Genomic DNA, 26,382 nt, shown 5'->3' with positions numbered 1-26,382 from the left:
CAACAACATAGACCTACTGTAGGACCAATAACTTCACCTAACATAGACCTACTGTAGGACCCATAACTTCACCTAACAACAACATAGACGTACTGTAGAAACCCATAACTTCACCTAACAATAACACAGATGTACTGAAGAACCCATAACTTCACCTAACATTGATCTACTGTAGGACCCATATCTTCACCTAACAATAACATAGACCTACTGTAGGACCCATAACTTCACCTAACATAGACCTATTGTAGGACCCATAACTTCACCTAACATAGACCTACTGTAGGACCCATAACTTCACCTAACAACAACATAGATCTACTGTAGGACCCATATCTTCACATAACAATAACATAGACCTACTGTAGGACCTATAACTTCACCTAACGATAACATAGACCTACTGTAGGACCCATAACTTCACCTAACAACAACATAGCCCTACTGTAGGACCCATAAATTCACCTAACAACATAGACCTACTGTAGGACCCATAACATCACCTAACAACAAAAGAGACCTACTGTAGGACCCATAACTTCACCTAACATAGACCTACTGTAGGACACATATCTTCACCTAACAATAACATAGACCTACTGTAGGACCCATAACGTCACCTAATAACAACATTGACCTACTGTAGGACCCATAACTTCACCTAACAACAACACAGCCCTACTGTAGGACCCATAACTTCACTTAACAACAACATAGACCAACTGTTGGACCCATAACTTCACCTAACAACAACATAGACCTACTGTAGGACCTATAAATTCACCTAACAACATAGATCTACTGTAGGACCCATAACTTCACCTAACAACAACATAGCCCTACTGTAGGACCCATAACTTCACCTAACAACACAGACCTACTGTAGGACCCATATCTTCACATAACAATAACATAGACCTACAGTAGGACCCATAACTTCACCTAACATAGACCTACTGTAGGACCCATAACTTTACCTAACAACAAAAGAGACCTACTGTAGGACCCATAACTTCACCTAACAACAACATAGACTTACTGTAGGACCCATAACTTCACCTAACATAGACCTACTGTAGGACCAATAACTTCACCAAACAACATAGACCTACTGTAGGACCCATTACTTCACCTAACAAAAACATAGACCTACTGTAGGACCCATAACTTCACCTAACAACACAGAGCTACTGTAGGACCCATAACTTCACCTAACATAGACCTACTGTAGGACCCATAACTTCATCAAACAACAACATAGACTTACTGTAGGACCCACAACTTCACCTAACATAGACCTGCTGTAGGACCCATAACTTCACCTAACAACAACATAGACGTACTGTAGAACCCATAACTTCACCTAACAATAACACAGATGTACTGAAGAACCCATAACTTCACCTAACATTGACCTACTGTAGGACCCATATCTTCACCTAACAATAACATAGACCTACTGTAGGACCCATAACTTCACCTAACAACAACATAGACTTACTGTAGGACCCATAACTTCACCTAACAATAACATAGACCTACTGTAGGACCCATAACTTCACCTAACATAGACCTACTGTAGGACCCATAACTTCACCTAACATAGACCTACTGTAGGACCCATAACTTCACCTAACAACAACATAGACGTACTGAAGAACCCATAACTTCACCTAACATAGACCTACTGTAGGAACCATAACTTCACCTAAGAACATAGACCTACTGTAGGACCCATATCTTCACCTAACAAAAACATAGACCTACTGTAGGACCCATAACTTCACCTAACAACACAGAGCTACTGTAGGACCTATAACTTCACCTAACAATAACATAGACCTACTGTAGGACCCATAACCTCACCTAACAACAACATAGACCTACTGTAGGACCCATAACTTCAACTAACATAGACCCACTGTAGGACCCATAACTTCACCAAACAACAACATAGACTTACTGTAGGACCCATAACTTCACCTAACATAGACCTACTGTAGGTCCCATAACTTAACCTAACAATAACATAGACCCACTGTAGGACCCATAACTTCACCTAACAATAACATAGACCTACTGTAAGACCTATAACTTCACCTAACTTAGACCTACTGTAGGACCCATATCTTCACTTACCAATAACATAGATCTACTGTAGGACCCATAACTTCACCTAACAACAACATTGACCTACTGTAGGACCAATAACTTCACCTAACAACAACATAGACGTACTGTAGAACCCATATCTTCACCTAACAATAACATAGATTTACTGTAGGATCCATAACTTCACCTAACAACAACAGACCTACTGTAGGACCCATATCTTCACCTAACAATAACATAGACCTACTGTAGGACCCATAACTTCACCTAACATAGACCTACTGTAGAACCAATAAATTCACCTAACAACAACATTGACCTACTGTAGAACCAATAACTTCACATAACATAGACCTACTGTAGAACCCATAACTTCACCTAACAACCACATAGACGTACTGTAGAACCCATAACAATAACATAGACCTACTGTAGGACCAATAACTTCACCTAACAATAACATAGACCTACTGTAGGACCCATACTTCCCCTAACATAGACCTACTGTAGGACCCATACTTCCCCTAACATAGACCTACTGTAGGACCCATATCTTCACCTAACAATAACAAAGACCTACTGTAGGACCCATAACTTCACCTAACATAGACCTACTGTAGGACCCATATCTTCACCTAACAATAACATAGACCTACTGTAGGACCAATAACTTCACCTAACAATAACATAGACCTACTGTAGGACCCATACTTCCCCTAACATAGACCTACTGTAGGACCCATACTTCCCCTAACATAGACCTACTGTAGGACCCATATCTTCACCTAACAATAACAAAGACCTACTGTAGGACCCATAACTTCACCTAACATAGACCTACTGTAGGACCCATAACTTCACCTAACATAGACCTACTGTAGGACCCATAACTTCACCTAACAACAACATAGACCTACTGTAGGCCCCATATCTTCACATAACAATAACATAGACCTACTGTAGGACCTATAACTTCACCTAACAATAACATAGACCTACTGTAGGACCCATAACTTCACCGAACAACAACATAGCCCTACTGTAGGACCCATAAATTCACAAAACAACATAGACCTACTGTAGGACCCATAACATCACCTAACAACAAAAGAGACCTACTGTAGGACCCATAACTTCACCTAACATAGACCTACTGTAGGACCCATGACTTCACCTAACATAAATCTACTGTAGGACCCATATCTTCACCTAACAATAACATAGACCTAATGTAGGACCCATAACTTCACCTAACAACACAGAGCTACTGTAGGACATATAACTTCACCTAACAATAACATAGACCTACTGTAGGACCCATAACTTCACCTAACATAGACCCACTGTAGGACCCATAACTTCACCAAACAACAACATAGACTTACTGTAGGACCCATAACTTCACCTAACATAGACCTACTGTAGGACCCATATCTTCACCTAACAATAACAAAGACCTACTGTAGGACCCATAACTTCACCTAACATAGACCTACTGTAGGACCCATATCTTCACCTAACAATAACATAGACCTACTGTAGGACCCATACTTCCCCTAACATAGACCTACTGTAGGACCCATATCTTCACCTAACAATAACAAAGACCTACTGTAGGACCCATAACTTCACCTAACATAGACCTACTGTAGGACCCATAACTTCACCTAACATAGACCTACTGTAGGACCCATAACTTCACCTAACAACAACATAGACGTACTGAAGAACCCATAACTTCACCTAACATAGACCTACTGTAGGACCCATAACTTCACCTAACATAGACCTACTGTATGACCCATAACTTCAGCTAACATAGACCTACTGTAGAACCCATAACTTCACCTAACAATAACATAGACCTACTGTAGTACCCATAACCTCACCTAACAACAACATAGACCTACTGTAGGACCAATAACTTCACCTAACATAGACCTACTGTAGGACCCATAACTTCACCTAACAACAACATAGACGTACTGTAGAAACCCATAACTTCACCTAACAATAACACAGATGTACTGAAGAACCCATAACTTCACCTAACATTGATCTACTGTAGGACCCATATCTTCACCTAACAATAACATAGACCTACTGTAGGACCCATAACTTCACCTAACATAGACCTATTGTAGGACCCATAACTTCACCTAACATAGACCTACTGTAGGACCCATAACTTCACCTAACAACAACATAGATCTACTGTAGGACCCATATCTTCACATAACAATAACATAGACCTACTGTAGGACCTATAACTTCACCTAACGATAACATAGACCTACTGTAGGACCCATAACTTCACCTAACAACAACATAGCCCTACTGTAGGACCCATAAATTCACCTAACAACATAGACCTACTGTAGGACCCATAACATCACCTAACAACAAAAGAGACCTACTGTAGGACCCATAACTTCACCTAACATAGACCTACTGTAGGACACATATCTTCACCTAACAATAACATAGACCTACTGTAGGACCCATAACGTCACCTAATAACAACATTGACCTACTGTAGGACCCATAACTTCACCTAACAACAACACAGCCCTACTGTAGGACCCATAACTTCACTTAACAACAACATAGACCAACTGTTGGACCCATAACTTCACCTAACAACAACATAGACCTACTGTAGGACCTATAAATTCACCTAACAACATAGATCTACTGTAGGACCCATAACTTCACCTAACAACAACATAGCCCTACTGTAGGACCCATAACTTCACCTAACAACACAGACCTACTGTAGGACCCATATCTTCACATAACAATAACATAGACCTACAGTAGGACCCATAACTTCACCTAACATAGACCTACTGTAGGACCCATAACTTTACCTAACAACAAAAGAGACCTACTGTAGGACCCATAACTTCACCTAACATAGACCTACTGTAGGACCCATAACTCCACCTAACAATAACATAGACCTACTGTAGGACCCATAATATCGCCTAACAACAATATAGACCTACTGTAGGACCCATAACTTCACATAACAACAACATAGACCTACTGTAGGACCCATAACTTCACCTAACAACAACATAGACCTACTGTAGGACCCATAACTTCACCTAACAATAACATAGACCTACTGTAGGACCCATAACTTCACCTAACACAGACCTGCTGTAGGACCCATAACTTCACCTAACAATAACATAGACCTACTGTAGGACCCATAACTTCACCTAACAACAACATAGACCTACTGCAGGACCCATAACTTCACTTAACACAGACCTGATGTAGGACCCATAACTTCACCTAACAATAACATAGACCTACTGTAGGACCCATAACTTCACCTAACAATAACATAGACCTCTGACTATAAATCTTTTAATATTTCAGGTGAAACATGGAAACTAAAATGTCTTTGTCATGACATTACATAACCTGATCACCAGATCATTTTGTGAATAATCCCACTAGGCTACTCTGTAATGTGTTGTCAGTCAAAATGTCCTGAATAAAGGAAAATAGCTCTGTGTGTTGTACAATAGCCTATCCATCAAGGAACAGTTCTCTACACATTATGAGCTAAGTATCTCTGTGTCCAAACAGACAAACGAGACCCGACTGTAAATCAAGCAGACAATAACACATTATAAACATCAAATTTGTTAGGGATGTTGGATCCAACGTGGAGCACGGCATAACTGTCTTTACCAGAGTAATGATCGAAGAAGCACTTTGGTTGTTGTTGCATGTCGTGATGTTTTTCATTTGACTGTCATTCAGAAAATGATTTCCTGGATCACTTGATGATAGTTGAACATGTGACTAACAAAATAGCTACAGTATTAAGAATGTGTAATTATTGAAGAACCACGTTGATGACAGTAACCATTTGGGTGTTGTCAATAAAGTTAAGGTGACTCTCGGTTAGAACCATTGAGGAGTGCGAAATCTGAAATTATTCAGGATTTCTGTGCCCATGAAAACTGTTTTCCCGGTGTAATATAAGGAGACACTAAATGTTACGTAGGTAGAGTGCATTTCAGAGATCTGAATACAAGAAAATGTAGGAAAAGGAAAATAACCTAAACCACAAGGCCAAATCTACACTGGAGGAGCTTACCAAGATGACATTGAATGTTCCCGAGTGGCCTAGTTACAGTTTGGACTTAAATCGTCTTTTAAGTCTATGGCAAAACTTGAAAATGTCTTTCTAGCAATGATCAACAACCAACTTGACAGAACAGGAAGGATTTTAAAAAGAATAATGAATATTCACATGAAGATCTGTCTCCTATTGGAGGACATCACGACTTCCCATCAAGCCAACTCCTTGAAGGCCTTACTATGACATCACTCACTCCTTCTAGTTTGCAGTTGTCAAAATAAAAAACTATTTTGCTTAAAACATTTATTTGTTTCCCTTTAGTGTGTTTATACTTTACTGTATTTATATATCCCTTTTCAACAGGAAAAGTTTTTTTTTAAATCACTGGAGGACGTCATGAACAATTCAGACAGTACAAAAACATATTCAAGTGTAGAACGCCCTTTTAAAATCACACATTAGTTCAACAACTGCAGAGTTTGTGTCCCTGTTTTATAAGATAGTACTGACTGTATTTACTGGTGTTAATCAGATCAATGCCCCTGTTTTATTAGACAGTACTCACTGTATTTACTGGTGTTAATCAGATCAATGTCCCTGTTTTATAAGATAATACTCACTGTATTTTCTGGTGTTAATCAGTTCTCCAGTCTTCTCTTCTTCGTCCTCCTCTAATGTGACAGTAATCTCCCCCTCTTCATCCTTCATTCCAAAAACGTCTTCATCTTCTTTCACTTCATCCTCCACTCCAAAAACTGCATCTTCCTCTTCTTTCACAGTAACGTCCGCCTCCTCTTCTTTCACAGTAACATCCTCCTCCTCTTTCACTCTGAAGGGGTCTTTCTCTGTAACGTCTTTCTCTTCTTCTTTCACGGTAACAGCTTCACCCTCTACTTGTTTTTGTATTGTAACAGCCTCTTCTTCCTCGAGAGCTTCTTTCTCCGTCCAGCAGACCTCTTCTTTATCAGGAGGAGAGTAGCTTAGTGAGCTCATGGTCGGGGATGTTAGCTAGTTAGCATTAGCGACTAGACTAGTGCTAACTTAACCAGCCAGCTAGTTGACTTACAACGCAAATATTACATTAAATTGGGTAGCTAGTTGTTTCCACATACGTATGTTTAAATCATAGTGGCAAATAAACCACGAAATTGTCTGAAGAACTTGAATGTTCCGACTTTGTTGGCTAGCGAGCTACCGACGTGGCTGCAGTTGTTGAAGAAGCGTTCCGTCCACTCAATTAGACGTCACTCTACAAACATCGCCTGAAAGACACATATCGCCATCTGCTGTCTGGAGGGAGAAAACACAGTTGAGGGAAAACTTTTATCTTCTTCATTGAATTATAATATTATAAAGCAGTTTAGGGAAACTTTTTTCTCCTCTCCATTATATAAGAATATTATATCAACACGTACAAAGAGCAACAAGTGTTGTTTGATTAGTTCAGATTTTTTAATGAAAATTTAAAACAAACTCTACATCTACTCCACATCTGTATTCCTGATTCAGTCAAATAGCTAGATATCAAAATTAGCACCTAGTTATTGATACCATTGATAAAGTAGAGCAAAAATTACTGTATAAAATAAATAAATAAACTTTACCCACTACAAGGATATTTTAGCCCAGAACCTGGTTACCTCTCTGCTAGGAGGCTGACATTTGGCCATAAGTGGATCTACCAGCAAGACACATCAACATCCACGAATAAATTGTTATTTGGACACAAAATCAACATTTTCAATGGCCATCTCTGTCTTCGATGTGAACTCCATTGAAAACCTGTGGTTTGAATTGAACAGGGCAGTCCACAAGCGCAGACAAAATAAATCAAGGACCCGGAGAGATTCTGTATGGAGGAATGGTCTAAGATCCCACCCAATGTGTTATCTAATCTCATAAAACATTTCAGAGTCGTTATCCTCCCAAGGGGAGGGTGCTGGAATATTGAAAACATGGTTAGCAATAATTCAGACACCTTCCTTTTGAGAATTACATGTTAAACTAAATATCTTTCTCTGAGCAATTGTATCAGTATACAATAATATAATTACCCCTTATTTTTTAAATACAAGTATTTGAATTCTTTATTTTATAGAGTTGTTTTTGCTCATCTTTATCAAGGGTGTTAACAATTTGTCCCCCACTACCTCCATACTGCTGCTACATGGTGTAACAATACATCATGTAGATGTATATAATGAACAGACTAGGTCTATACTGCTCTGACATGGTGTACCAATACATCATGTAGATGTATATAATGAACAGACTAGGTCTATACTGCTCCTACATGGTGTAACAATACATCATGTAGATGTATATAATGAACATACTAGGTCTATACTGCTCCTACACGGTGTAACAATACATCATGTAGATGTATATAATGAACAGACTAGGTCTATACTGCTCTGACATGGTGTACCAATACATCATGTAGATGTATATAATGAACAGACTAGGTCTATACTGCTCCTACAAGTAGATGTATATAATGAACAGACTACGTCTATGCTGCTCCTACATGGTGTAACAATACATCATGTAGATGTATATAATGAACATACTAGGTCTATACTGCTCCTACGTGATGTAACAATACATCATGTAGATGTATATAATAAACAGACTAGGTCTATACTGCTCCTACACGGTGTAACAATACATCATGCAGATGTATATAATGAACAGACTAGGTCTATACTGCTCCTACGTGATGTAACAATACATCATGTAGATGTATATAATAAACAGACTAGGTCTATACTGCTCCTACACGGTGTAACAATACATCATGTAGATTTATATAATGAACAGACTAGGTCTATACTGCTCCTACACGGTGTAACAATACATCATGTAGATGTATATAATGAACAGACTAGGTCTATACTGCTCCTACACGGTGTAACAATACATCATGCAGATGTATACTACTGTTCAAAAGTTTGGGGTCACTTAGAAATGTCCTTGTTTTTGAAAGAAAAGCAAATTTTTTGTAAACAGTGTGGGCCTTCTTGTTCTTTAATAAAGCTTTAGTAAACAGTGTTTTTGAATGCAGCAATTCAACCATGAAAGCCTGATTCACGTAGTCTCTGAACAGTTGATGTTACATTTACATTTACATTTAAGTCATTTAGCAGACGCTCTTATCCAGAGCGACTTACAAATTGGTGCATTCACATGACATCCAGTGGAACAGCCACTTTACAATAGTGCATCTAGATCTTTTAAGGGGGGGGGGGGGGCAGAAGGATTGCTTTATCCTATCCTAGGTATTCCTTGAAGAGGTGGGGTTTCAGGTGTCTCCGGAAGGTGGTGATTGACTCCGCTGTCCTGGCGTCGTGAGGGAGTTTGTTCCACCATTGGGGTGCCAGAGCAGCGAACAGTTTTGACTGGGCTGAGCGGGAACTGTACTCCCTCAGTGGTAGGGAGGCGAGCAGGCCAGAGGTGGATGAACGCAGTGCCCTTGTTTGGGTGTAGGGCCTGATCAGAGCCTGAAGGTACTGAGGTGCCGTTCCCCTCACAGCTCCGTAGGCAAGCACTATGGTCTTGTAGCGGATGCGAGCTTCAACTGGAAGCCAGTGGAGAGAGCGGAGGAGCGGGGTGACGTGAGAGAACTTGGGAAGGTTGAACACCAGACGGGCTGCGGCGTTCTGGATGAGTTGTAGGGGTTTAATGGCACAGGCAGGGAGCCCAGCCAACAGCGAGTTGCAGTAATCCAGACGGGAGATGACAAGTGCCTGGATTAGGACCTGCGCCGCTTCCTGTGTGAGGCAGGGTCGTACTCTGCGGATGTTGTAGAGCATGAACCTACAGGAACGGGCCACCGCCTTGATGTTAGTGGAGAACGACAGGGTGTTGTCCAGGATCACGCCAAGGTTCTTAGCGCTCTGGGAGGAGGACACAATGGAGTTGTCAACCGTGATGGCGAGATCATGGAACGGACAGTCCTTCCCCGGGAGGAAGAGCAGCTCCGTCTTGCCGAGGTTCAGCTTGAGGTGGTGATCCGTCATCCACACTGATATGTCTGCCAGACATGCAGAGATGCGATTCACCACCTGGTCATCAGAAGGGGGAAAGGAGAAGATTAATTGTGTGTTGAGATGTGTTGAGATGTGTCTGTTAGTTGAACTGTGTGAAGCATTTATTTGGCTGCAATCTGAGGTGCAGTTAACTCCAATGAACGTATCTTCTGCAGCAGAGGTAACTCTGGGTCTTCCTTTCCTGTGGCAATCCTCATGAGAGCCACACATACCTTGTCACAACACAACTGATTGGCTCAAACGCATTAAGAAGGAAAGAAATTCCACAAATTAACATTTCACTAGGCACACCTGTTAATTGAAAATAATTCCAGGTGACTACCTCATGAAGCCGGTTGAGAAAATGCCAAGAGTGTGCAAAGCTGTCATCAAGGCAAAGGGTGACTGCTTTGAAATATCTCAAATGTAAAATATATATTGATTTGTTTAACCCTTTTTTGGTTACTACATGATTCCATATGTGTTATTTCATAGATTTGATGTCTTCACTATTATTTTACAATTAAGAAAATAGTCAAAATAAAACCCTTGAATGAGTAGGTGTGTCCAAACTTTTGACTGATACTCTATGTAAATATAATATTTCAGTTGTTGTTTTTGTTACATTTGCAAGCATTTCTAAAAACCTGTTTTTGCTTTGTCATTATGGGGTATTGTGTGTAGATTGATGAGGGAAAAAATCTATTTAATCCATTTTAGAATAAGTAACAAAATGTGTAAAAAGTGAAGGGGTCTGAATGCTTTCTGAATGCACTCTATATATAGGGGCAGTACTTAGTGACATCACTTCATGAAACAGGAGGTACAAATATATAACATAGGTTCACAATATCAACATTCAATGTATCAAAATATATGACCAAGCTGGAAGTGGAAACGCCAGCCCAGCCACAATCCTAGAGGTTCACTGATGATCAACCTCCTCCTTCACATCTGACTCCTGATGATCAACCTCCTCCTTCACATCTGACTCCTGATGATAAACCTCCTCCTTCACATCTGACTCCTGATGATAAACCTCCTCCTTCACATCTGACCCCTGATGATCAACCTCCTCCTTCACATCTGACTCCTGATGATCAACCTCCTCCTTCACATCTGACTCCTGATGATCAACCTCCTCCTTCACACCTGACTCCTGATGATCAACCTCCTCCTTCACATCTGACTCCTGATGATCAACCTCCTTCACATCTGCCTCCTGATGATCAACCTCCTCCTTCACATCTGACTCCTGATGATCAACCTCCTCCTTCACATCTGACTCCTGATGATCAACCTCCTCCTTCATATCTGACTCCTGATGATCAACCTCCTCCTTCACATCTGACTCCTGATGATCAACCTCCTCCTTCACATCTGACTCCTGATGATCAACCTCCTCCTTCACATCTGACTCCTGATGATCAACCTCCTCCTTCACATCTGCCTCCTGATGATCAACCTCCTCCTTCACATCTGACTCCTGATGATCAACCTCCTCCTTCACATCTGACTCCAGTGATAAATCCAGAGCATCTTCTTTTTTGGGGAATCCCGATGGACGACGTCATCGAATAGGTCGTCATCACCACCACCATCCACAAGTTAATTGTTATTCAGGTTATTAATGGGAAGAGCATTAGCAATATGTCCTGTCTGGTAACTTGTCTCGTTCAATGGATTTACATTGACAGGTGCACAGGGAGAAATGCCATTATTTAAAACTCAGTTGATCTTAAACTGTGAAACACTTTTGGAAGTCTTTATCAAAGTCAGTTGCCTGTGATGTTGGGGAAAATGATAGTCCCTTATTATACAAGAGACAAAATTCACAAATTCTACATCACAACAGCAGAGTCATGTCTTAAGTGTAAAACTAACAATGACTCATTAATCCATGGCTTCTGGGAATGTTATGACATCATAAAGTTGTGGGAGGAGTTAGAAAGTTGGCTGTCAGAAGTACAGTTATACAATGTAAAATTACTTTTAATCTGTCTGTCTGTATATTTCAAGACATAGCATAACATGCTAAAATCGCCACTGGGGTGTGTTTTAGTGGGTCTGGGCAGGTGTGATGTAGTTAATGGAGATGGAGGTGTGTTCTAGTGGGTCTGGGCAGGTGTGATGTAGTTAATGGAGACAGAGGTGTGTTCTAGTGTGTCTGGGCAGGTGTGATGTAGGTAATGGGGATGGAGGTGTGTTCTAGTGGGTCTGAGCAGGTGTGATGTAGTTAATGGAGATGGAGGTATGTTCTAGTGGGTCTGAGCAGGTGTGATGTAGTAAATGGAGATGGAGGTGTGTTCTAGTGGGTCTGGGCAGGTGTGATGTAGTTAATGGAGATGGAGGTGTGTTCTAGTGGGTCTGGGCAGGTGTGATGTAGTTAATGGAGATGGAGGTGTGTTTTAGTGGGTCTGGGCAGGTGTGATGTAGTTAATGGAGATGGAGGTGTGTTTTAGTGGGTCTGGGCAGGTGTGATGTAGTTAATGTTTGTATGCTGTTGTCGTTTGTGTGTGTATGTTTTGTATTGTTTATAAAATATCAAATAAAATATTTTTAAGTCCCATTGCAAAGTAACACGTGTTCTATTTTTTGGAGGTATTACATAAAACCAATCAGAATTCAGAAGAATGCCAAAGTCAGGTGTGGAGTAATATGGAAGACCAGCCTATTCCCTATGATGTAAACTACAACAGAAATAACTTCAAATGTAGAACTTCAAATTAAACCAATCGTTTCTACTCATGACTTGAGTGATTAAAGTAAAGCAACATTTTAGAAATACATAACGCCATCTAATCAAAGAATGTTAGCTATATGCAGTTATCTCAGCCAGCCAGCTAACATTAGCTATATGCAGTTATCTTAGCCAGCCAGCTAACATTAGCTATTTAGCCAACTAGCTATGGTCAGCGAGCTGGAGCCCAACTACCGGAGACCAGTTAGAACCCAACTAACAAAACCCAACTAAAACATGACTGCAGATCAAAAAAGCAGAGACATACAGAATGATGGCAGGGAAAATCACAGAATTTAGAACAGCCACATTATTATAGATGACGTCCCACACGACGTAGCCTTTATGTCATCTACTAAACCACTGGCCATGTTCGAGAGCATTAAATCTATGCTGCATTGTAGGTAAATGGTGACTGGCTGACTGATTTATAAATAATGTAATGACCTGACTAGATCATAAAAGAACAACTGTCCAGACAGAGGATTGCATTTACGAATGGACGGTTTATTAAACCAACTTTACACAGGCTACTGTTTGGCCGTAGCCCACGCCAAATAAATGAAAGATAACCCACAAGCCAATCGTGACCTTCTCCTGTGAAGCCCAGACGTAAGAGAGAGAACAAAGGCAAAACCCGGTCTTAACTTCCAATGCTCCATCCCCCTGCCCAACCCCCCTCCACGCCACTCCGCCAACCGCCAGGATGCCCGGCATCAGAACATTCCAGGCATTCCCGTGATTGGCAGATAGCAGGTTGATTGACATGTCGGACCCCGCGAACACAACCACCTACTAGCCTAACACATAACACACTGCTGTCTGTGCGGGTCGCTACAATAATAATGAGTAGTTATTTATGATGCAAGGAGATTTGCAGCTCAGTCAGTCAGCAGTCACCTGCACTGTCGAACCAGCCCAATACCAAACCAATCAGGTGGTTGTTCGATGAAATGAATCTCCAGACGTCATTGATCACATGCTGCTGATAAAGTGATACAGGCATCAGCACACTGCTTTGAAGTATACTGCTTAGCGATTTGGACGCATGCCTCGTAGCTCCGGTATCAAACGCAACATGCCTACCGAAAAGTTGACAAAACAAAAAAAAGGAGCAAGCAGGTTGATTTTCTCTTTCGTTTTGTGCCCACGGCAAGAAGGCACCAGAGTCTACGGTGCTAACGGGTTCCCACGAGATAACACAACCACACAGTACGTGGAAAGCATGAGGTGTGGTTAACATTTGCAAACTTGAGCTAGCTACTGAGCTAGCATACAAACTCCGTAGCACAGAGTAGATCCTCCATATGACGTTGAGAAATTGTGCATTGTGGGTAGTTTCGAAGATATCTGGAAATAAGTGAATAAATATGTAATGACACAAAAACATAATTGTTTGTACTTATAGGTAACCAGATCTTCAATACAACTAAGTGTTGTTACACTGGTGAGTAAAAACTCTTGCGTCCTACACTTTAGCTTTTTGTCTGAAAATTTAATATACATTTTACTCAACTGCGTTACCCACTCCAGTCAGCAGATGGCGGTCTGCGACTTTAAGGCAAGGCTTCTAGTGTGACGTATAATCTAGTGGACGGAATGCTTCTTTCAACAGCAGCAACAGTTAGTCAGCCACTTCAGTAGCTTGCTAGACAAAATATCCGAACCAATAAAGCTCTTTAGACGCTTTCGTGTTTATTATCCACTGTGTTTTAAACCCACTTCTGTCGTCTAGTTAGTTATCCGATTTAATTTCATATTTACGGTGTTGTTATTAGTCAGCTAGCGGACTGGTTAAGTTAACATTAGCCTAGCTAGCTAACATCTCCGACCATGAGGTCACTAAGCCACTCTCCTGCTAAAGAAGACGAGGTCTGCTGGATGGAGAAAGAAACTCTCGTGAAAGAGGAGAAGCAAGAGGAGGATATCACAGTAAAACAAGAAATAGAGAATGAGGCTGTTACCGTGAAAGAAGAAAAATATGTGTTCAGAGTGAAAGAGGAGGAGGTTACAGTAAAAGGAGAGGAGGATGCAGTTTTTGGAGTGAAAGAGGAGGAGGGGGAGATGACTGTTACATTGAAAAAGGAGGAAGAAGAGGAGAAAAATGGATATCTGGACCTGGTTTCCCAAACGCATCTTAAAACCTCTAACGAGTCACAAACCCGGATCCGGGAGCACCCCCATCAAAAAAGCTGACTAGCATAGCCTAGCCTAAAGCCACAGGGATATCATATAATAAAATGTTCATGAAATCACAAGTCCAAGACACCAAATGAAAGATACACATCTTGTGAATTCAGCCATCATTTCTGATTTTTAAAATGTTTTACAGGGAAGACACAATATGTAAATCTATTAGCTAACCACGTTAGCAAAAGACACCACTTCTTTACTCCACCATTTTTTTTACTCCATCAGTAGCTATCACAAATTCGACCAAATAAAGATATAAATAGCCACTAACCAAGAAACAACTTCATCAGATGACAGTCTGATAACATATTTATTGTATAGCATATGTTTTGTTAGAAAAATGTGCATATTTCAGGTATAAATCATAGTTTACCATTGCAGCCACTATCACAACTCTCACCAAAGCGACTAGAATAACTACAGAGACCATCGTGTATTAGCTAATTACTCATCATAAAACATTTCTTAAAAATACACAGCGTACAGCAGATGAAAGACACAGATCTTGTGAATCCAGACAATATTTCAGATTTTCTAAGTGTTTTACAGCGAAAACACAATATAGCGTTGTATTAGCTTACCACAATAGCAAACATCACAACAGCATTGATTCAAGGGAAAAATAGCGATAACGTATAAACCACCAAAATATATAAATTTTTTCACTAACCTTCTCAGAATTCTTCAGATGACAGTCCTATAACATCATATTACACAATGCATATAGAGTTTTTTTCGAAAATGTGCATATTTAGCGGCACAAATCGTGCTTATACAATGAGAATAGTGTCCAAAACCTCAAGCAATCTGTCCGGCGCCATCTTGGAGAGGCACCTATTCTAATCGAAAACTATTCATAAACTTGACTAAAAAAATACAGGTTGGACAGCAATTGAAAGACAAATTAGTTCTTAATGCAATCGCTGGGTTACATTTTTAAAATTAACGTTACTTCAAGCATACAGCGTGCGCTAAAGCGAGACCGCACCATAATTCATGGCGGAATTATTATTTTTACATTTGTCAACAGAACAACGAATTAACAGCATAAAGACTGCTTACTATTTGCTGAGCTTCCATCAGAATCTTGGGCAAGGTGTCCTTTCTCCAGAACAATCGTTGTTAGGTTGGAGAACGTCGTCTTCCACGTTGCAATTAGCAGTAAACAATAGCATGAGAGAGAGAGATACCCAACCCCCTAGAACGCCAGAAAATGAAATACCCGAAAATCGCAATATACTGACATAAACTGATATAACTCGGTTTAAAATAACAACATTATGATGTCTTTAACACCTATATCGAATAAAAACAGAGCCGGATATATCTAAGAGCTTAAAACAGGAGCTTCTAGCACGACATGCCAAGATCCTCCCTGCGTCAGAGCGAAGAGTCAAAAGAGGGGACACCTCGTTTCCAAGCAATTTATAAACTTTCAGATCTGCCTAGAGACTCCATTTCAAGTCCCTCTATTCGCTGACACCCAGGGGAAGGCGTATGCAGTGCATCTCAACCAATAGAGGACAGGCAAATTAATAAACTGTTCTGGGAACAGCGAGCAGATTTCAGCATTTTCAAATCCTCATAGAAAAATTGCTCTAAGTCCAGTTCTGATTCACTCACAGACATAATTCAAACGGTTTTAGAAACGAGAGAGTGTTTTCTATCCAATAGTAATAATAATATGCATATTGTACGAGCAAGAATTGAGTACGAGGCAGTTTAATTTGGGAACGTCAAGATTACATAGTGCTAACAGCTCCCCCTATTGAGGCATCAAATGGTTCTAACGGTGAACTTAGCCATAAGATGGTTTTGAGAAACCATTCCCTGATTAACACTAGTAAGTACTGTCTTAAAAACAGAGGCACAAACTCTGCAGTTGTTGAACTGATGTTTGGTGTTAAAGCGGAAATCTGCAATTGCTACATCCATATTGTCACTTTTAAATGATTTATTTATAGCCATTGATTCTTGAAGAATATAACACATCATGAGCTTAGTTCAACTGTTGTACTCCATCAGAACCCCAAATAAGCTTTTTTTTTTACTCCAGTGTTTAGAAACAATGTAAATCAACACTGTAAAACCTCAACATGGTTAAAACTATAATGTTGATATCATGGATGGTAGTCCTTGCATCCATAGGTCTGTCTATGAATTTTGAAAGTAGTTATATTTTCGAACCCCATCCTCTTATTACCAAAAGCAGTGGTAGAATAACAGATTTGTTATTGTTTGAACTGCAGATTGCTGGGTTGTGTGTTTTTTTTAAACAGAAACAAAATGGCTGCCCAGAGGCTTGGTTTGGTGAACAGCTGAGGGATGGGGGAAGAAGAAGTGTAACCACTATCAAATTCATAGAGAAAGCTATTGTAGCAACCATAACCCAACACCTTGGCGTAACAGACCATCATGGATGGTCAGTCCTTGCATCCATAGGTCTGTCTGAATTTGAGAGTAGTTACATTTCTCCAGCACCATCAACATCTTATTACCAAAACAGTGGTGGAATTACAGCTTTGTTATTGTTTGAACTGCAGATTGGTTGCCTGATTGTGGCCTTTTTTTAAAGGGACAACCTAGGTTTTAAAAAGCAACAAAATGGCTGCCCAGAGACTTCTTTTGGTAAACAGCTGAGGGATGGGGGCTGGAGAAGTGCAACCGCTCAAGTGCCGAGTGGTTATCTAAAGGGCGAGAGCTGGAAATATTTTACAAAAATACTTTGAGGAACTATTGTCATTCGCAATTGATTTCATTAAGACTTTGTTTAATTGCTGTTTGAGGTGAAGAAAAAAATACTTTGAGAAGCTCCACAACTCATTAGTGGTGGTGCGTTAAGACAATGAGAAATACTATCAGACATCCCCAAATGCGCACATTTATAGGCCTACATTTGCATGCAGGCCAGGTAGACTAGTCTTAAATTATGTTTTAATGATGTCATAATGTAGAACCCTAAACGTTTGCCCCCTGTTTTATTGATTTCAACATGATATGGATATTAGCCTCGGGAAAAATCCAGGCTCTGAATTGAATGAGTATTGTTTAACAAAAAGTGACTAACAAAAAAAGAGCTGTGTTACACTTACCACGTTGGTGACCCACTTGAATCTCATGCAACACTATAGAATGTTTAGGTTTTCAATATATCACACACTGTTTCTGCATATTGGTTATTGATTTGGACACGTTAAAACTGTGTTTTGACATTGCACTATTCCCATTTAGCAAAATGTCATTGAAAAGATGTTGAAAAGAAGACTATGCCCGACATCCGATATATGTTCCGTTGAAAGTGAAATTTGAAAATATGCATTGGTCTATAATCAATTTTATTAACAATCTTACATCACTCCAGCATTTCTTTACAACATCCAAGTGCTAATTGTCTTTATTCCACTACTGAAGAAGCATGACTCAAATCACCTCATATTTCAAACATTCAGCCTGACAAAAGATACATGTTTTATTATTCCATGCCTCACCATTAAGATAATTTTTGTCAATACAAATTAACAAAGGGGTGTACATTTGGTTTTCATATTTAAAATTCATGTAACATTTAGTAATAATTATTTATGCAACCAACTGACCATTTTTGGGTACAATTATATTGGAATTGTTATCCTGCTTTTAGACTATCAGGGATCATTCTCAGATGTGCCAAACCAAATGTACGACATTGGGGACTGGGCCCAGATCCAACAACATGCCTATCTAGTGAACCCTGAAAAGGGAGAGAAGCTCCAGTGAGGTGGGAAGTTACTACGGATATCGCAGGAGTTTCCTCTTGAAATCAGACATGTCCGTGGTAAGGACATCTTGCTTGCTGATTGTCTCAAGGGTTGTCAGTCAAAAATATTTGTGTTTTGCATTTAGCCAGTGCGTTACCATGGATCACAATTGATCTTGACACGTTTTTCCGTGTTGGAAATTAGTTTTCTCTTATTCTAACCAACAACTGCGCTGTTGGTTAGGGGCTGGTAAGTTAACATTTCACCTGTTGTATTCGGCGCATGTGACATAAAATTTGATTTGAGTTCTAGAAGCGAGTGAGTTTTAGGGTTCTATAGAAAGAAAAAGGAGAAAAATTATATGATTGTATGTTATTATTTAGAAATATGTTTTTTCTTGTTTTTAATTGTTGACAGCCAGTAGACACCATTTTATATTGAATTAGGTGAAGCATTGTAGTTGATTATAATGTGAAATGGAAGTTGTTTTCTGTTGGTGGTGAGCAAACTTGTCCAACAAAAATATAGGATATATTAGTTGTCTCAAGGGGGAAGGTGTTACAGGCTTTGGTTTTTCCATTTATGTTTTGAGGTTGGACTTTAGCACGTAGGAAAGGGGGATACCTAGATACGTTAGCACGGCTAGCTCGTTAGCCCGTCTAGCTCGTTAGCACGTAGGACGCACTGATTGGTGTCACCTCGTTAGTCAGTATGTGTTACACCTGTGCTGGCTTGTCCATCTCGTTAGTGGGAAGGTGTTTCACCTGAGCTGGTCCAGGTTCTATTTAAGAGTGTCTGGCCCAGTGCTCCAGTTGCGTTGATAGATGTGGAGAGTCAACACATTTAGTTGCTCCACTTTTTTGGTTTGCTTCCGGTCTTTAAGTTTGTTGTGGGTTTTTCTATTGTTTGTCGCTTCTTGGGTAGTTTTAGTGGGTCTCATGGTGGGTGTCTTTTAGGTCCCTGTTGTTGTTACTAGTCGATTTTCAGTGGACACCCCTATAGTGACTTTCAGAGCCCCTCCTAAAAAAAACAAGCTTGAATTTTGGGATGGATATTGCATCCAATTCATATTTTAATCAATGGCATTTCCTTAGGGTGCTCATTAGTCTTTCAGTTGTTAGTCTTGTTTGTTGTGTACTAAATATTTCGTTTTTTCCTGTGAAGCCATTGTGTTGCATCTATATCTGAAATGTGCTGTATAAATAAAGCTTGATTTGATTTCAACAAATGAACCCAATGACTGACCAATCAACAGACTCTCGGTCCATTTTAGTATTTGTTAATGAATAGAATACAGTATATACATATGAGATGAGTAATACATAGACTAAAATACAGTAGAATAGGATACAGTATATACATATGAGATGAGTTATGCATAGACTAAGATACAGTAGAATAGGATAATATACAGTTGGAGTCATTAAAACTTGTTTTTCAACCACTCCACAAATTTATTGTTAACAAACTATAGTTTTGGCTAGTCGGTTAGGACATCTACTTTGTGCATGACACATGTCATTTTTCCAACAATTGTTTACAGACAGATTAATTCACCGTATCACAATTCCAGTGGGTCAGAGGTTTACATACACTAAGTTGACTGTGCCTTTTAAACAGCTTGGAAAATTCCAGAAAATGATGCCATGGCTTTAGAAGCTTCTGATAGGCTAATTGACATCATTTGAGTCAATTGGAGGTGTACCCGTGGATGTATTTCAAGGCCTACTTTCAAACTCAGTGCCTCTGCTTAACATAATGGGAAAATCAAAAGAAATAAGCCAAGACCTCAGAAAATAAATTGTAGACTCCACAAGTCTAGTTCATCCTTGAGAGCAATTTCCAAACGCCTGAAGGTACCACTGTCATCTGTACAAACAATAGTACGCAAGTATAAACACCATGGGACCATGCAGCCATCATACCGCTCAGGAAGGAGACACATTCTGTCTCCTTCCTGTGCAAATCAATCCCAGAACAACAGCAAAGGACCTTGTGAAGATTCTAGAGGAAACAGGTACAAAAGTATTTGTATCCACAGTAAAAATAATCCTATATCGACATAACCTGAAAGGCCGCTCAGCAAGGAAGAAGCCACTGCTCCAAAACCGCCATAAAAAAGCCAGACTACGGTTTGCAACTGCACATGGGAACAAAGATTGTACTTTTTGGAGAAATGTCCTCTGGTCTGATGAAACAAAAAATTGTTTGGCCATAATGACCATCGTTATGTTTGGAGGAAAAAGGGGGAAGCTTGCAAGCCGAAGAACACCATCCCAACTGTGAAGTACGAGGGTGACAGCATCATGTTGTGGGGTGCTTTGCTGCAGGAGGGACTGGTGCACTTCACAAAATAGATGGCATCATGAGGGTGGAAAATTATGTGGATATATTGATGCAACATCTCAAGACATCAGTCAGGAAGTTAAAGCTTGGTCGCAAAATGGGTCTTCCAAATGGACAATGACCCCAAGCATGCTTCCAAAGTTGTGGCAAAATGGCTTAAGGACAACAAAGTCAAGGTATTGGAGTGGCCATCACAAAGCCCTGACCTCAATCCTATAGAACATTTGTGGGCAGAACTGAAAAAGCGTGTGCGAGCAAGGAGGCCTACAAACCTGACTCAGTTACACCAGCTCTGTCAGGAGGAATGGGCCAAAATTCACCCAACTTATTATGGGAAGCTTGTGAAAGGCTACCCGAAACATTTGAGCCAAGTTAAACAATTTAAAGGCAATGCTACCAAATACTAATTGAGTGTATGTAAACTTCTGACCCACAGGAAATGTGATGAAAGAAATAAAAGCTGAAATAAATAATTCTCTCTAATATTATTCTGACTTTTCACAATCTTAAAATAAAGTGGTAATCGTAACTGATTTAAGACAGGGAATTTTTACTACGATTAAATGTCAAGAATTGTGAAAAACTGAGTTTGAATGTATTTGGCTAAGATGTATCTAAACTTCCGACTTCAACTGTACAAATGAGATGAGTAATGCCAGATATATAAACATTATTAAAGTGACTAGTGTTCCATTCCTTAAAGAGGCCAACAGTCTGGTGGCCTTGAGATTGAAAAACAGCTTCTGTCTCTCGGTTCCAGCTTTGATGCACCTGTACTGACCTCGCCTTCTGGATGATAGCGGGGTGAACAGGCAGTGGCTCGGGTAATAACAAAGAACAAATGTGTGTACCTGAGTGGAAATTAACTTTCATACAGCCAAAAGGGGTGAGAAATTACACCAATATCAGTGGATAATTTGCACTAATGTAAATAAACATAGATGATGGAACATATTCCCTTTTGCTGACGTGATGAACCACTAAGGGGACATAAAAATGTACCATCTAAACCACGTGTGACCTCTCACCTCTCTGACTGTAGAAGTGTTCTTCCTAACCAGTCCCTCAACAGCTCTCTGACTGAGCTCCACCCTCACTGGGTCTTCAGAGGAGAGGAAGGCTGAGGAGGGATGAATGGATCAGTCAGTCAATAAAGTGTAGAGCTGCTGTCTGACAAAATCACAATTTTAGTCGTTCATTAAAGTAAATAAGGCTTCATGACTGCTGAATACCAACTATCAATCACTTAAATCATGTATTTTCAGGTAGAGATACATCCTTGGGACGTCCCTGGCCTATTGAAGTTGACATTTAAAATGGTTAAGGTTAAGGGTTAAGATTAGGGTTTAGGGATGTCCCAAGGATCCCGGATAGCATTGACCATTGTGCATTCTTCTGTCTCTTTTACATAGCAGGTGATGGGTTCTGACTTCTGAACTTGAAAATATGAAATATCCTTATTATGTGAAATTGAATGAAACAATAATGTATGTTGATGCTAATATGATGTAAAATATTCCATAATGTTTCTATATGATAACAATAGAGTAATATATTTAATATGATGTACAATATTCCATGATGTTTCTATATGATAACAATAGAGTAATATATTTAATATGATGTACAATATTCCATTATGTTTCTATATGATAACAATAGCGTAATATATTTAATATGCCATATACTATTTTTTGAACAGTTTCACTAATTCATTTTCATTAACTTAATCATTATGACACACCCCTCACTATTGTCATTGGTTGCACTAATTGCACTGTTTGTCTACATAACCTGGTTCAAGTATTCATGACATCACCCTGAGGAAGGCACAGTGATGCCGAAACGTTGGTAAAAACCCATTAAATTCCTGGGAGTTTATACATGGATTGTGCGACTTTATTTATTTTGATAGTTTATAGTTTGTTTGCCATTAGTCAGCACCTCCACACAATTTTTCTGGGTTTGCGCCAGCTCACAACTGATCACCAACAACGAGGAGACAGCCTATAGGGAGTAGATCAGAGACCTGGCCGTGTGGTGCCAAGGAAAACAACCTCTCCCTCAACATGATCAAGACAAAGGAGATGATTGTGGACTACAGGAAAAGTAGACCGAGCACGCCCCCATTCTCATCGACGGGGCAGTAGTGGAGCAGGTTGAGAGCTTGAAGTTCCTTGGTGTCCACATCACTAAAAAACTAAGCACACTTGGTGTGTCTAAGCACACCAAGACAGTCGAGAAGAGGGCACAACAAAACCTATTCCCCCTCAGAAGACTGAAAAGATTTGGCATGGGTCCTCAGATCCTTAAAAGGTCCTACAGCTGCACCATCGAGAGCATCCTGACTGGTTGCATCCCTGCCTGGTATGGCAACTGCTCTGCCTCTGACCACAAGGCACCACAGAGGGTAGTGCGCACAGCCCAGTACATCACTGGGGCCAAGCTTCCAGGACCTCTATACCAGGCGGTATCAGAGGAAGCCCCCCCCCCCCCCCCACTTTCTGTAATCATCTATGCATAGTCACTTTAATAACTCTACCTACATGTACATATTACCTAAATTACCTCGACTAACCGGTGCTCCTGCACATTGACTCTGTACCGGTACCCCCTGTATATAGTCTCCACTTTGACTCTGTACCGGTACCCCCTGTAAATAGTCTCCACATTGACTCTGTACCGTTACCCCTGTATATAGTCTCCACATTGACTCTGTACCGGTACCCCATGTATATAGTCTCCACATTGACTCTGTACCGGTACCCCCTGTATATAGTCTCCACATGGACTCTGTACCGGTTCCCCCTGTATATAGTCTCCACGTTGACTCTGTACCGGTAACCCCTGTATATAGTTTCCACATTGACTCTGTACCGGTACCCCCTGTATATAGTCTAGCTATTGTTATTTAACTTCTGCTCTTTAATTACTTGTTCCTTTTATTTCTTATTTGTACTTTTTTAAACTGCATTGTTGGTTAGGTGCTTGTAAATAAGCATTTCACTGTAAGGTGAAATTCAATTTGATAGACTCATAGTACATAATGAATGACTGACTGCCCAGTTCAACATCAGTTCACCGTCTCACCTCATACTGTATTGGAGCACCAGCAGCTGACTGTCCAGTTCAACATCAGTTAACCGTGACTGCCCGGTTCAACATCAGTTCACCGTCTCACCTCATACTGTATTGGAGAAGCAGCAGCTGACTGCCCAGTTCAACATCAGTTCACCGTCTCACCTCATACTGTATTGGAGCACCAGCAGCTGACTGTCCAGTTCAACATCAGTTAACCGTGACTGCCCGGTTCAACATCAGTTCACCGTCTCACCTCATACTGTATTGGAGAAGCAGCAGCTGACTGCCCAGTTCAACATCAGTTCACCGTCTCACCTCATACTGTATTGGAGCACCAGCAGCTGACTGCCCGGTTCAACATCAGTTCACTGTCTCACCTCATACTGTATTGGAGCACCAGCAGCTGACTGCCCGGTTCAACTTCACCTTCTCACCTCATACTGTATTGGAGCAGCAGCAGCTGACTGCCCGGTTCAACATCAGTTCACCTTCTCACCTCATACTGTATTGGAGCACCAGCAGCAGACTGCCCGGTTCAACTTCACCTTCTCACCTCATACTGTATTGGAGCAGCAGCAGCTGACTGCCCAGTTCAACATCAGTTCACCGTGACTGCCCGGTTCAACATCAGTTCACCGTCTCACCTCATACTGTATTGGAGCAGCAGCAGCTGACTGCCCAGTTCAACATCAGTTCACCGTCTCACCTCATACTGTATTGGAGCAGCAGCAGCTGACTGCCCGGTTCAACATCAGTTCACTGTCTCACCTCATACTGTATTGGAGCACCAGCAGCTGACTGCCCGGTTCAACTTCACCTTCTCACCTCATACTGTATTGGAGCAGCAGCAGCTGACTGCCCAGTTCAACATCAGTTCACCGTGACTGCCCGGTTCAACATCAGTTCACCGTCTCACCTCATACTGTATTGGAGCAGCAGCAGCTGACTGCCCGGTTCAACATCAGTTCACCGTCTCACCTCATACTGTATTGGAGCAGCAGCAGCTGACTGCCCGGTTCAACATCAGTTCACCGTCTCACCTCATACTGTGTTGGAGCAGCAGCAGCTTACTTGATCGTTGATGCTAATCAGCATGTTTGAATCTGAGAGTAAATAGAGCCGACTACACTCTAAAAATGAAGGGTTCAACTGGAGTTGTTCTCAGATCCCCTAAGAACCGTAGGGTTCTTGGTCAATGAAAAACAGCCCCAAAAGGTTCTTCAAATAACTTGTTAGAAGGTGGGTTCATCGAGGAACCTCCGTTGTTGCTGGACTTCTTCCGGGAACTTTGCATTTACAACTGAAAACGATGGTGACAAGTTTGGATGCGACAACAGTTAAAAAGGTTAAGTTGGGTTGATGTTTGGCTCTGAATATTTTTCGAAACTATTTATATTGTAGTGTCTTAGCTCTTATTACTTATTTATATAATAAGAAAGACTTAGAAAGACGTATGTTCCATAACGTTACTATAGCTAATTACCGTAAATATTAGAAAGCCGGGTTTGACCGTCGGCGTTGTATGAGCTACAGTACACTACCGCTAACGTTATGTCCTAACTAGGCACAACTAGGTTTGGATTATTTCCCTCAACTATATTCTTTCCCATATATTGTATATCGTTACATAAAGCCAACATGGCTTTACACTCATTAACGTAAGTTACCAATATAGAGCAGTTCTCACTTTTGTGGTAATGAACTAGCCAACGTTAACTAACTAACTAAGGACGGTGACCTGTCCAGACGAGATGTTACAACGAACTGAATCGTCAATGGAGGCCTTTCTCTTTATATAGCCTGCTACAGCCTGCAATACTATTAACTCACAAGGGGGCATAATGTTACATGTACAATACTATCCCATTTTGGAAACGTTACATGGACAATACTATCCCATTTTGTAAACGTTACATGGACAATACTATCCCATTTTGGAAACGTTACATGTACAATACTATCCCATTTTGGAAACGTTACATGTACAATACCATCCCATTTTGGAGACGTTACATGGACAATACTATCCCATTTTGGAAA

The 26,382-nt window shown here is 40.5% G+C and overlaps 1 protein-coding gene across 1 annotated transcript in view; it reads right to left on the bottom strand.

Moving 5' to 3' along the window:
* LOC129838979 (zinc finger protein 883-like) overlaps window positions 1-7,437 on the bottom strand; it is a 58,162-nt gene extending 50,725 nt beyond the window's left edge. Inside the window, exon 1 of the mRNA XM_055906246.1 lies at window positions 6,838-7,437. Coding sequence (XP_055762221.1) covers window positions 6,838-7,210 — 373 coding nt within the window. The 5' untranslated portion in view covers window positions 7,211-7,437. The remainder of the gene's footprint in view (window positions 1-6,837) is intronic.
* Window positions 7,438-26,382: the final 18,945 nt, after the last annotated feature.

The sequence above is a fragment of the Salvelinus fontinalis genome, chromosome 40 (genome assembly GCF_029448725.1).
Source record: "Salvelinus fontinalis isolate EN_2023a chromosome 40, ASM2944872v1, whole genome shotgun sequence".
Lineage (NCBI taxonomy): Eukaryota > Metazoa > Chordata > Actinopteri > Salmoniformes > Salmonidae > Salvelinus > Salvelinus fontinalis.
The sequence above is the reverse complement of the archived record's forward strand: the minus strand, read 5'-3'. Positions and strand labels throughout refer to the sequence as shown.